General features: G+C 42.2%; 1 protein-coding gene across 1 annotated transcript in view; it reads right to left on the bottom strand.

Annotated features, from left to right (window-relative positions):
* Positions 1-11,760, bottom strand: part of LOC104386309 (proactivator polypeptide) — a 46,378-nt gene that overhangs the window by 7,544 nt on the left and 27,074 nt on the right. The window contains exons 3-8 of the mRNA XM_009994893.1: positions 4,506-4,647; positions 3,451-3,525; positions 2,402-2,527; positions 1,967-2,161; positions 931-1,074; positions 359-415 (exon numbers count right to left, since the gene is read on the bottom strand). Of these exons, the coding sequence (XP_009993195.1) occupies positions 359-415; positions 931-1,074; positions 1,967-2,161; positions 2,402-2,527; positions 3,451-3,525; positions 4,506-4,647 (739 nt within the window). The remainder of the gene's footprint in view (positions 1-358; positions 416-930; positions 1,075-1,966; positions 2,162-2,401; positions 2,528-3,450; positions 3,526-4,505; positions 4,648-11,760) is intronic.

Below are 11,760 nucleotides of genomic sequence, written 5' to 3'. Positions count from 1 at the left end.
TTATTGATAGGTCTGTGGGTGGGGGGGGGGGGGGGGGGGGAAGTGCTGTAAGTACAGGACTGGGAGTAAGTACAGGACTGAGAGAAAAGACTATGAAGGAACATATGTAATGCATCATCTGTGTTTCAAAAGAATAGAGGGCCTTCTGCTGACATGGTTGTGAAAGAGAAAGAAAGTGCTGAAGAAAGCAATCTGAGACTGCAGTGACTATCCAATTAAACACCAACTTCAAAGCATTAACAGAGCAAGAGCTCCCTCCAGACTTCTACTGCAGTAAATGTTTCCTGGTTCCAAGTAATTACACCACACAAAGCAGAAAAATAAACTCAGAACAAATATTATATTCTACTGATCTTACCATGTGCATCATCATTTGGATAGCCAAGTCAGAATATTCAGAGATATACTTCTTGCACTGCAGGAGGTGGGAAAAGAAAGTCTTGTAAATATCAAACCATTGAAATTGTACAGATAATCTGGATTTCTCTAATACATCTCAAGGTATTAATTTATCTGCTCTACTTATTTACTATCCTGTTGTCTTTCAGAGCTTGCCCCAAATATAAGATGGTATTTCAGGTTACACCAGCCTTGCACACAGAGCTGCTTATCTGGTGAGCCCTGTACTCTAAGAGTAGAAGCCTTTCCCCTCATCATTGTGACCACATTAACCTGCCAGAAGATTCTTATGAAGACAGCTTTCAGTGGCCAGCAGCAATCTTGAGTCTTTTCCTTCCTTCCCAGGCCCATACACACCACCCAACCTTCTTGGCCAGAAAGTTTAACATTTCAGTGTTACTGTTATACTGTTATCCTACACGTGACACTTTTTATTTAAATAGAAATGGCATTGAGAGGATTAAGGTACTGAACAAACTCCTTTATGTCTGCATACAGGAACAGAACTTTAAACAAAAAAGTTAAGCTTACCATATCGGACATTTCAGGTCCCAAACGGTCACACTCCTCCTTGGCATGAGCAACCAAAGACTTCACAAAAGTTGAGTTTGTCCTCACAGCTTCCTGAACATCAGTAACCAGCTGAATGCAGTCTTGGCAAACCTCCCCATTCCCCTGGACAAAGTGGGAAAGGCAACTTAAGTTGACATAACATAGTATCTTTTAGAAGCTTTCACTACTACCACATTTGAAAAGCTGTTTTGAACTATATACAAGCCTTAATACCCTGTAGAATACTCAACAGCTTGAGCTATTAGGAACAAAGCCACTGCTGGTACGTTCATCACCCACTAGATGGAGATTAGGTACCTACTTGGCTTCAAAACCCGAGATGACTGTCAAGATACCCAATCTTCAAAATCAGTTGGGTTTGTTACAGACCACAGCAGGAAGGTTTCTAAATCTAGCTAGATCTTACCTGCTGCACTCTCAGCAGCTTGTCCTCCACCCACTCGACTGTAAATCCCATATCCAGGCTTCCTATCAAGACTCACAAATTCATTGCCTCATCTACTCCCCTTTATCAACTCTTTGTTCTTTCCTGATCCAGTCTGTCCCCTCTGGATTGAGAGACAAATGCTTCCCACCTGAGGGGGGGAGGGAAAGCTAGCAAATTACTTAGAATGTGGTAGAAGTCTTCTTTGAATGCTGGTGCCAAACACCCTCAGAAGAAACTGCTTCCAGTAAGACCTGCTTGACTACTACAATCCTGGATGGGAACAGCCCAACACAACATTTGGCTTTGTAGACTGTGCTTGTTAATCATACACATGATCCATGGGGGCTGCTGCTTACTTAGGTGAAGGCAAAAGGTAGTTGTGTGTATGCAGCAGCACAAAATTCCACAGGAGACAGTCACTCAGGTGAAGCACACCAGCTTCATCTGTGCCCACGACAAGGATCCTTACCATGAATCCTTAATAAATTCTTACACAAAGGAGCATTGAAGCCCTGGAGCAAAAACCATGTGCTTCTCCTGCAGACTGGAATAGCACTGCCCCCTTACCTTAGCCTTCTGCTTGGGTTTGTCCTGAGGGTAAAGGAGAAGAGGCACGTTAGCCATGAGTGGGGATGCCAGCTCAGAGAAATCCAGCTCTGGTATCTTATTGGACTGGAGTTGTTTCTGAAGTTTCATTGCTGCAAGGTGCTTCTGAAGGGACTGGCACAGTGCGAGGGCACTGCATACAACTTCAGGGTTGTCCTAGGGTAGATAAGATACCCACATAAAGCTCTAGACTGACAGTACTTCCATATGAAGTTCAGAGCAGCACAGGAAGGAAAAAAGTTTCACAGCAAGGAAGCAGTCTTAATTTACACCATTAATTGCAACACCAGTGATCCATTCAAGGATCACATCCACAATCTTAGGTTGAAGAGAAATTTAGGAATCAACATGAGCACAACTTTTGATTCCAACAGCTGCAAATTGTTATCTACTCACCAGCTCTTCTTTGATCATATCCATAATAACTGGTAGGTAGGAATCCACAATTTCTTTGCACTCAGAGACCAGACCTGGGTCAGGGAGGAACTCGCAGGTCTTTTCCAAGTAAAAGCGGATCTCATCCTATCAAAGATGAGGTAGGTTATAGACTATAAAATGCTCTAAAAATCATAAAATTGTAAAATGGTTTGGGTTGAAAGGGACCTTAAAGATCATTTAGATCCCCTGCCTGGGCAGAGACACCTCCCTCTAGATCCTGAACCCCATCCAACCTGCCCTTGAACACTTCCAGGGATGGGGCAGCCACAGGTTCCCTGAACAACCTGGGCCAGGGTCTCACAACCCTTATAGTGAAGAATTACGTCCTGCAGTCTAGAGGCAAAGAAAGAAAAAGAGGGGCAAAGACTAAAAAAAAACCAAACAAACAAAAAAACAACCCACTGGACCCAATTAGGTCCAGGCAGTTGACAAGCAAAACTAGAATTAGGTTTTACATTATAGGTTTCTTTTCCCCAGTCCTGGACCTTCCATGAGACCCCTGCCAAAGTGAAAGCATGAAATACTGCTTGCAAGACCTGCACAACACAGTCTTGCCAGCATACATTTACATTTCAGAAGAGTAAGTGAAATGATGGACTAGTTGGATAGTGATTTGCTTCTAGAATGTACTCCCAGGTTTACAAAAAGGGAAGTGCCCACAGCCAAAGAAATAGTCCTCTTGGTGTGATCACCCACTTCTAGAGACTGCAGGATCCTGCCTTTTAAGATCTATGGCCCACTGGCACAAGAACAATTTTATTAAGCCCCTACAGTCAATCAGGGAGCTGTCAGAGCATGAGAGGCTCTAGAATTTGCTACTCTCTAAACCAGAAGAGGCTGTTTAAAAGGTCTCTCCCCATGTACTCCGGCCCCTTTCAACATCAGCTGCTTATTTTGGGAAAACATCATGCAGACAGACTACTCTCCCACCCCCTCACCTTGCAATCTTCTTAAGATAATTAACTCAAGCAGTGCATTAGAGCAAGGAGACGGGGAGCCCTACTCACCTCAGTGCCATTATCCTTCAAAACCTTGCCAACCACTGTCACAAGCTCCTTGCACAAGTCACAGGGGATACTGCTCTGGAGAGAGAGAGAGAGAAGCAGAGTTATTCTGAGAGAATTGAGTACCTGAAAATGCAGTGTGAAGAATAAGCACCACATTTGAAACTGAAGTTAAGGAAGTGATACTGGCTGAAGCTGGGGAGGGGAAGAGGTGTTCTGACATAGAGGCTATTCCAAGTATGTCCAGCTCCAGTTTCTACAGTAAATCAACACTGTATGAAGAAGCAGGCATGCTGTTACTTCTCATTTCACCAAGTTCCACCTCCCTTGAAGTGTAAAGAATATTGCCTTGATAAGCCCTCTCCTGAGCCTCTTTTACTTTACTCTTTGAAGAGTTCACATTTATTACTAGAAACCTAAGAGCTTTTCAAGCAGCTTCACTCATTTTAGTCATGCTCTGCCACTCGGACTTTGCTCCCTTCCCCTACTTTTCCACAAATTGAAACTTCTCAGCATAGATATAGCCATTCAGTCATAAGGCACTAAAAATGCCTTTTTTCCCCCCTATAAAACTGTGAAACAACACCACAAACTACAGCTGCATCTAGTAAAGCTGCACTCAAATTTAATACAAATGCATCTTGAAAAGCCACACTAAATGTAACATTTGTACCATTATTTACTGTTGTGGCTTTCATAATTTAGCAGATGCTGCACCTTTTGTGGAAAACCTAAAGAAGCATGCAGCTTTTTTTTTTGTAATAAGCCTAGCAGTTTGGCAGTGCTCAAGTGAAGAGTAAGAAAAGGCTCTATGAATTAGGAGGAGGGATGAGACTGAAATCCACTAGCTCCATTCCACACACTGCTCAGTGATTGTGTAACAGGTCACAGGAGAAGTCAGCAGACAAGTTGTGCAAGGCAGACAAGTGACAAGCAACCTTCCACCTAGCACCTAAAGGAAGGCTTAGTCAGACAAAGCACTTCAATCTGCTCCCAGAGTTTCAAGATCTTCATCAGCACACGAAAAGGAGCAAAAAGTCTCAGTGGTCCATCCTTACCACAGCAGGCTTGTTCCAGACATTCTGCTGGCAGTGCTTGATGGCTCCACACTGGGATGCTGTGCGAATGTTCTGGCACCACAGCTCAGGGCCCTTTGCACACTCCTTCTGCCACAAAACCGGGCTGGCCACAGCTGGCAAAGAAAGAAATCACACCTGAGTCATCTCCCCTCCAAAGCCAGCAGGTTAATGCTGCATGGTAGGACCACAGCCTCTCCATTAGTCCTCTTCGGTTTACTTAACATTTTGAATCACATTTCAATGCAGCAATTGGTGAATTGAAGCATGAGAATGAGTCCTAAACACATTGCACAGCCAAAGAGCTCAGAAAAAACAAACCGGCTGAGCTTTCCTCCTGAAGTGCCTGAGTTTCAGCACCACAGCAATCCATCATCCACCTTCTGTAAGAAGGTAATCTACCCTTCAGGCAGCTGATTGTCAAAGCTATAATCCCCCCTGATCTAACATCTTGCATTCCTTCTCCGAGGTGAACCACCCTTTTTCTCACACAGCAACTGTGAGAGCAAACTAATCGGATTTGTAGCCACAACAACTCACACTACATGGAGTACTTTTGAGGCAGACACAGACCAAAACACCAAACACAGTTTCCAGAAAGTCAAAGCAAAGGAGAGTCAGAAAACAATGTGAGACATTCTCTGTCAAAAACTTTTTTTAAAGCATTAGATCTACTTAGACTTTGTTTCCTCTTGGTCAGTTCTTCAACTGAGTACAGAAAAACTGGGGAGAGGGGATAAAAAAAAATGTTAAAAATACTTCAAGTCTCTTGTCTGGACACCACCTCTCACCCCAGGTGGAATTATCCTGCAGCCTATAAAATTTTAAGTAAAATACAGAATGCCATTTATGACCAGTTCATAAACAAGGGTAAAAGATCTGCATTATTAGCAAGTAATAGGACAAATTAATCAGCTGCACTTTCCAAGCATTTGGGGGGTTTTTACTGTACTGCCTGGACTGGACACTCAACCTGTTTTCTAAAAATATCTTGCTTGTCAGTAGGTTCAGTTTCTTCTGCAATCTCCTGCATTGCACTAACCTCTGAAGAAACAACTTCTAAAATCCTAACGCAGACAGGTTCCAAGGAAATCTGCCATGCCCTAAGCCTATAAGGCACTGCTGTTAAGGTTCTAGAAAAAAAATAAAGCCCATTCAAACCTGTACAGGTGTTGCTTTGGAGCCATTATGTCCACATCAATGCTGTTTACACATCACAAAATGCTGTAAAATTACACTGTCAACCAAAAGCAGGAATTCACCCATTTGATTCCTACAAAGCTTCAAGTAAGGTTATGACAGCTGAACAATCACTTTTCCATTTCTCCTGTCTCTGTCTCTAAGCAATTAAAGGATCAACTGAAGGGTTGAATTACCAATGCATTTGGTAGGTGCATAGCCACTACACAAACAGAGCCAGGTTTATGCTGCTTTATAGGTGGCATTCTGCAGTCTTCTCAGCTGTTGATTTATACAGCCTGTCTACACTGCATTTCACAGAGGAATGACCCATTTATTTTAATAAAAATGTGCTTTGCATGCTTAATGTTCTACACAAGAGCTCCTAAGTTTGCCACCCTCTCTTCCAGCAAAAAGCCTGGATTGCATATTATTCTTCAGCAAGACAGCACACTGGGATTGCTTCTAAGACTGTAGGAATAAGACTTCAAAGCTTCTACTAATGTATGGTTAGCAAAATATTTAGAGAGGGCCTATTGTAAATTACAGCATTATTCATCTGGAAGCACTAGGAATAGCTGAGTTTCAAAGTCAGACTGGTTGAATCTGGCAGGATGACAATAACCATGCATGCACTTGATTGAGGGAGAGAGTTATTCTTCCCTTTTAGATACTGGTATTGAACAGTGGTAGGAAAGCTCTGCAAGACACAAGTCAAGCTCTGGCTAAAGTCAAACAAGGCCTTGATTTTAAACAGTGAATTAAGGGCTTCCAACTATTTACAAATGTAGCTTTCAACCTATGCCTTTAGCTCAGTAACACAAAATAAATTACTCCCCTTTCTCTGTTTGAAATATACTTTAAAACTACAAACCTATGCTATAAAGTGACAATAGTTATTGCAAGCAGTTTCTCAAACCCTTCATCCAAGACACCCCTTAAAATCCAAACTGAGGAATTCATGCTTAACTTGCATTGGTTTGATCTAGCTCTTACTGAGTTTTCAGTTTTTGTGTGGCTTTTTACTTTCAGATCCTGACACTGACTTTACAGATCCAGCTTCAGCAGAATGTCTAACAGCTAATTCTTGTTCCTTCTGCCTCACAGCCTCTGACCTAGTCATAGTAATTGCAGGACAAAAGAAACACTATGCTCCAGATTTATGCTTATCAGCTCTTTTTAGCTGTATGTCTTTAACAAATTCCCCACTGTATGGCTTCTGTATCAAACAGGTGCTGCCACAGAGTCAGTCAACAAAGCTCTGCCCTGCCAGGACACAGCAAGGTTTTCTCATCAGGCTACAACACAAGCAGAAGAAAACCAAAGAGCAAGGCAGCGGGTCCTAGACCTTTTGAGGGTGAGCAGAGTGCAGGTTCAAGTAAGTCTGTCCAGAAGGAAAAAAAGTCTTGAAGTTAAATTGACTTTTAACAGTACATTAATTACTTTATGCCTCTGATGGTGCTGCTTCCCTGCATCATGTCTCACCAGTTTGGAGGCAGAGAGGTATTTTTCAGAAGAGAAGGACACAGCCATGTGTTGTTAGGTTCTGCTCAAAGCACTGCCACTGGGCACACAGCCACTTCGAATGTGAAAATAAGGACACCAATATCCTCTACAGGAAGACCAAAGACTAAACCTCCTAAGAGACTAAGACCAGCAGGGACAGTGAAGAATGCAGAAGGATCAAAGTGTTCATAAGCAAATGAATACTGAGAACCAGTCTTAGGATGTAAGCAGGCACCCCAAATACCTTCCAAGTGATATTACTTAGAAGTCCTCGCTCCTGCACCTCAGAGTAAGAAGAAGTGCCAATAGACTGACAATTTTCCACCAAAAAAGCCATTAGATTTAGGAAACCTGAATCTGCCATGAGGATGAACACCCATCTGCAGAAAACAGAGGAAGAGCAGCATCCTTCCACTTAAAAACAACACTGGGGAAGTTCTTTCCTTCTGAGAAGGCAACTCTACACTTGAGGCTTTCAGAAGAAATCTATCTGGTCAAACAATGAATATGCCACGCATCACTGTCACATTTTAGAAAGCAGCTACAGAACAAAGATTACCTGCACAAAGCAGGGTTTCTTTTCTTTCATCTTCCACATTGACATTAAATACAGTTAAGCCTGCATTAGTTTATTCTGTTATTATGTTGAAATACTCATACTACATAACTCAATGCCTAAAATCAAAGGATGCACCTTCATTGCACCAATATCCACGCTCCCTTTCTGAATGTCCTGGGGAAAACAGAAACAAAAAATAAAAAACTCTGCATTAATACAGATCTTGCAGATTCAGAAAATAATAGCCTGAAAACCTTTACTGAGCCCACTGCATTCTCCCTTTAGCTTGTTCTCCTATTATGAAATAGATTTCCTCATATAGTAACTTATGTTACAGCAAAAGCAAATATGCCAGTGAAGTGTCTTAAGACCTTGTGCTGTTTCCCAACCAACTGAACTCTTGGATCTTAACAGCTACCTGGTGCATTCCCTCAAAATGGCCTCTGCTGCAAGGGAAGAGAAACCTTTGTGGGGTATTTCACATTCCCAGCACAGCAGCGAGCCAAGTGAAAATAAAGCACTGTCAGCTACCTCTCAAAACTCAATGCTTGCTGGATAAACCCAGTGGGATTACCTTCTTGGATATCTCTGCAACTGCCTTATTTTATATATTGTTCTTTATCTAAGGTCATCCATTTTTAAATAGATTTCTCCTTTCTCTGTAGATTAGTTCCCAGCAGTCACAAGTCATGCTCCCTCAAACCTGCCCCCCTTCCCTGAAGTTCTTGCAAACCACTATTTTTAAAACACCAAACAAGTTTATCTGTGAAGGCCAGAGTGTTTCTTTACTTGTCCTCTTCACTGGCTTCTCTCTTCTCAAACTGCTTCAGAGATGTGGTTTCTTCAGTTTTATCAGAAGCAGTCTCTACTACAGTGAGTTTTTCCTAAATTAAGCAGTAAAAGAAAATGGAGGAGGAAGGAGAAGGGGGTGTAGAAATGCAATCCATGTATAAAGAGTGAGATGTATTCAGATGTGAGGAGACTTCACTTTTTGGGCTCCTAGCCAAGCTGACAGCACACAGGCACCCTAGGATTCTTGCAGCTTCTCAAAACAAAATCATACAAACAAACAAAAAGAAAGGATTCATACCCACTGTGACCCCTCTGATGCTCGTGCCTGACAGACAACAGAAGTCAACTCCCAGAACAAGTGTTGCCTCAGAAACACAGCCTGAAGCCCAACAACATCATAAAAATCTAAGAGCTGAAGGGCAAACAGCTGAAAAGAAAAGAGAAACCTTTTATTTGAGGTCAGCAGCCTAACACTGCCAGAACTCCAGCAGCACAGTCCTGACAAGTGACAGCTCCTGCACATCGCACAGGGGTCTGCCAGGAATTCACACAAAAAACAGTGTAAAGGCTGTGAAGATAAAGGAAAACCTGCCATTTGCTCCCACAGTGGCACTGTCCTATTTACTTCAGCAACTGCACATTATTCCCAGACATGTCTTCAAATCAGCAAACGCTATATCACCTCCTTCCTCGACACTAGGCAGCTGGCTTGGAAATGGTAACAACCAGCCTTCTTGAACAATACCAGCTTTCCTACTTGGCAAGTTTACAGAGCCACGTATCCATGTGAAAACACAGTTCAGTTCTTCACTCCACTTCAGGGAACAGGAACCCAAAAGGAAGCTTATAATGGCTGGATTACCATTCTGCAAGGAGAGCTACTAGAAAATTGCTAGGTAATTGTCTTGCCTGAGAATAACCTTCCCTTCCCCTCAAGCATTTGTCTTATTCTTCTTTGAGAAAGAGCCAAGTATACTAATATACTAAGCAGGGGGGATGCTCTTTCCCAGGCTGTCCCACTTGGCAGTGTTAAAGAAAACCCATCCATAATCTCCCAGAAATGGCGCACAGACCAAGCAAATGCATCAGACTCTGCCATCCTATGCTCAGTTAGTTACTCACTTTTACCCCAATTCTTTTGAGAGCTGCAGAAGCAAAGTGTGTTTAATTTAAAGAAGTCAAGAGGGATCAACTTCTCTTCACCAAATCTTACAAAATGTCAACAAGTCAAGGAGTGACCTCAACCTGACATTATCTGAAGGGCTCAGTACTCCACAGACTCTCTGGTCAGTTAAGTGAGTTTAAGTCAAATTTCAACAGTTGTAACCACATCAGATGGTAGTAACTTGTGCCAAAAGTCTACTATGCCTCTGGATTAATGAAGCAGTAAAACGACCAGAGTATTTGAGAGATGACATGCAATTTGCAGAAGACATGCATGAAATCTGCCTTTTACCAGTATTCCAGAGGTTAAATAAATAAAAAACAGTCTTTCTGTCCAGTGATCAAAATAAAGCTTGAAATATATTTGTAACTAAAGTAATCCACAAGAAACAAGTTTTAAATTAATGCTGTGATTAGGGTTTTCCCCAAAATGGGGAGTGTATTCCCACTCTGATACACTACTCAACTCTACTGTCTCAGTAAACTGTCCGTGCTACTATTAAGGTTGCAAAATAGCAATTTCTGCATTGACCAGAGGCTGCTCCCAGGTTGCCAAGCAAGCCCTGACTTGTGCCTGAGATTCTTCTAGGACAGAATCTGGAAGAGATATTTGAAAATTGAAGGGCACCTGACAGTCTTCAGGAGTAAGCAGTCCCATACATTATGTTAAAATATTCCCAAGAAATTATGAGAAGCATTTCTCCTTGCAGCAGATCTCTGTAGAAATACATCTAAATGTTTGGAACATACTTGTCCACCTCCATTCCTTCTGGTTTTGTTTTGGGTTTGGCGTTTTGTTTTTAGGGGTGGGAAGAGAGATTTCATGCAAGTCTGCAGAAATTCTGTCCTGAACATCCTCCTTTCACTAGGCAAGTAATATCCACACCACAAAGAATGGAAAAGTCTGCTAGTAACACAGGGACTCATGTCTGTAAGAAAAGGCAAAATGCCTGGCCTCAGGTTACACTCCAGTCCCAGCAAAGCACTGGTGAAATCAAGATACATTTACACATTTCAGAAAACAGAAAAGCAGTTCAAGATACAGTCAGAATAAATAGAAGAGTGGTCTTGAAAGCAACACTCTTGCTCACACTGCTGCCAAAGAAGTGCTTTCATAGAGAACACATGCCAGACAAGGAAGACAACTCAACAGGAAGCTCCCTTTGGGAAAGGAAAGGCATCAGAAAAGGTGAAAGAGTAACCTACGATGGAGTACAGTGATGAAGCAGTTGATAACAGGAAATAAGAAAGTGTTAATCCCCTAATCTCTGCATACTAGTAGTTTGCATCCCAATATGAACATAGTCAGAGGATTTAAAACTGTCACATTTGGAAAAAACAAGCCTTGAAAATCTCACTGATCTACTCAGTCTCTCCAAGAAAGTCTCTATATGCAGACTTTTACAAAAGTAGAGGACAAAATATAAGAAGTAGTTAGGGTAAACAGCGTAAACGTGATACTCTTCAAGAGAAAGAAAAATACTGATACCTGAAATTAAACACTGCTAAATGCTGCTCCCTGAACAAATACACAGACCACTACTGCCCCACAATATACATACACACTTCAAAGACCACAGAAGTGCCCCTTTTAACCTTCAACAGGAACTCTGGTTAATAGCAGCAAATTAATTGCATGTAAAAGCTTCTACATCAAGAAAAAAAATTAAACAGAAAATGGAGTGAAGTTTAAGCCTTCTAGAAAAAACAAACACAAACTTGTTTTGTCATGTAGTTCTAAGGCGTTCACCCAAACCTGCTTTGAGGAATCAGATCCACATGATATCCTGAAACAAAAGCCCACTGGCAGCCAGCAGGAAGGGGTTGGCTTCCCCCACAGATACAAAGTAAAAATCCCCCTGCCTGTTATGCCATAAAACTCCCCCTGAAACAGCATAGTCCAGCCTCCCTGAGAGGTCCAAGTGACATCACTGTCAGCTGATGGAGGCACGTTCAGTTTTGCTGACAAGCTCTGGTTCCACCCCCTACACTATCTCGGTTTTCAGAGCTTGCCAGAGCAGCTTCTTTGCGGCCTGC

The sequence above is a fragment of the Chaetura pelagica genome, unplaced genomic scaffold, assembly GCF_000747805.2.
Source record: "Chaetura pelagica isolate M959 unplaced genomic scaffold, ChaPel_1.0 scaffold112, whole genome shotgun sequence".
Classification (NCBI taxonomy): Eukaryota; Metazoa; Chordata; class Aves; order Apodiformes; family Apodidae; genus Chaetura; species Chaetura pelagica.
The sequence above is the reverse complement of the archived record's forward strand: the minus strand, read 5'-3'. Positions and strand labels throughout refer to the sequence as shown.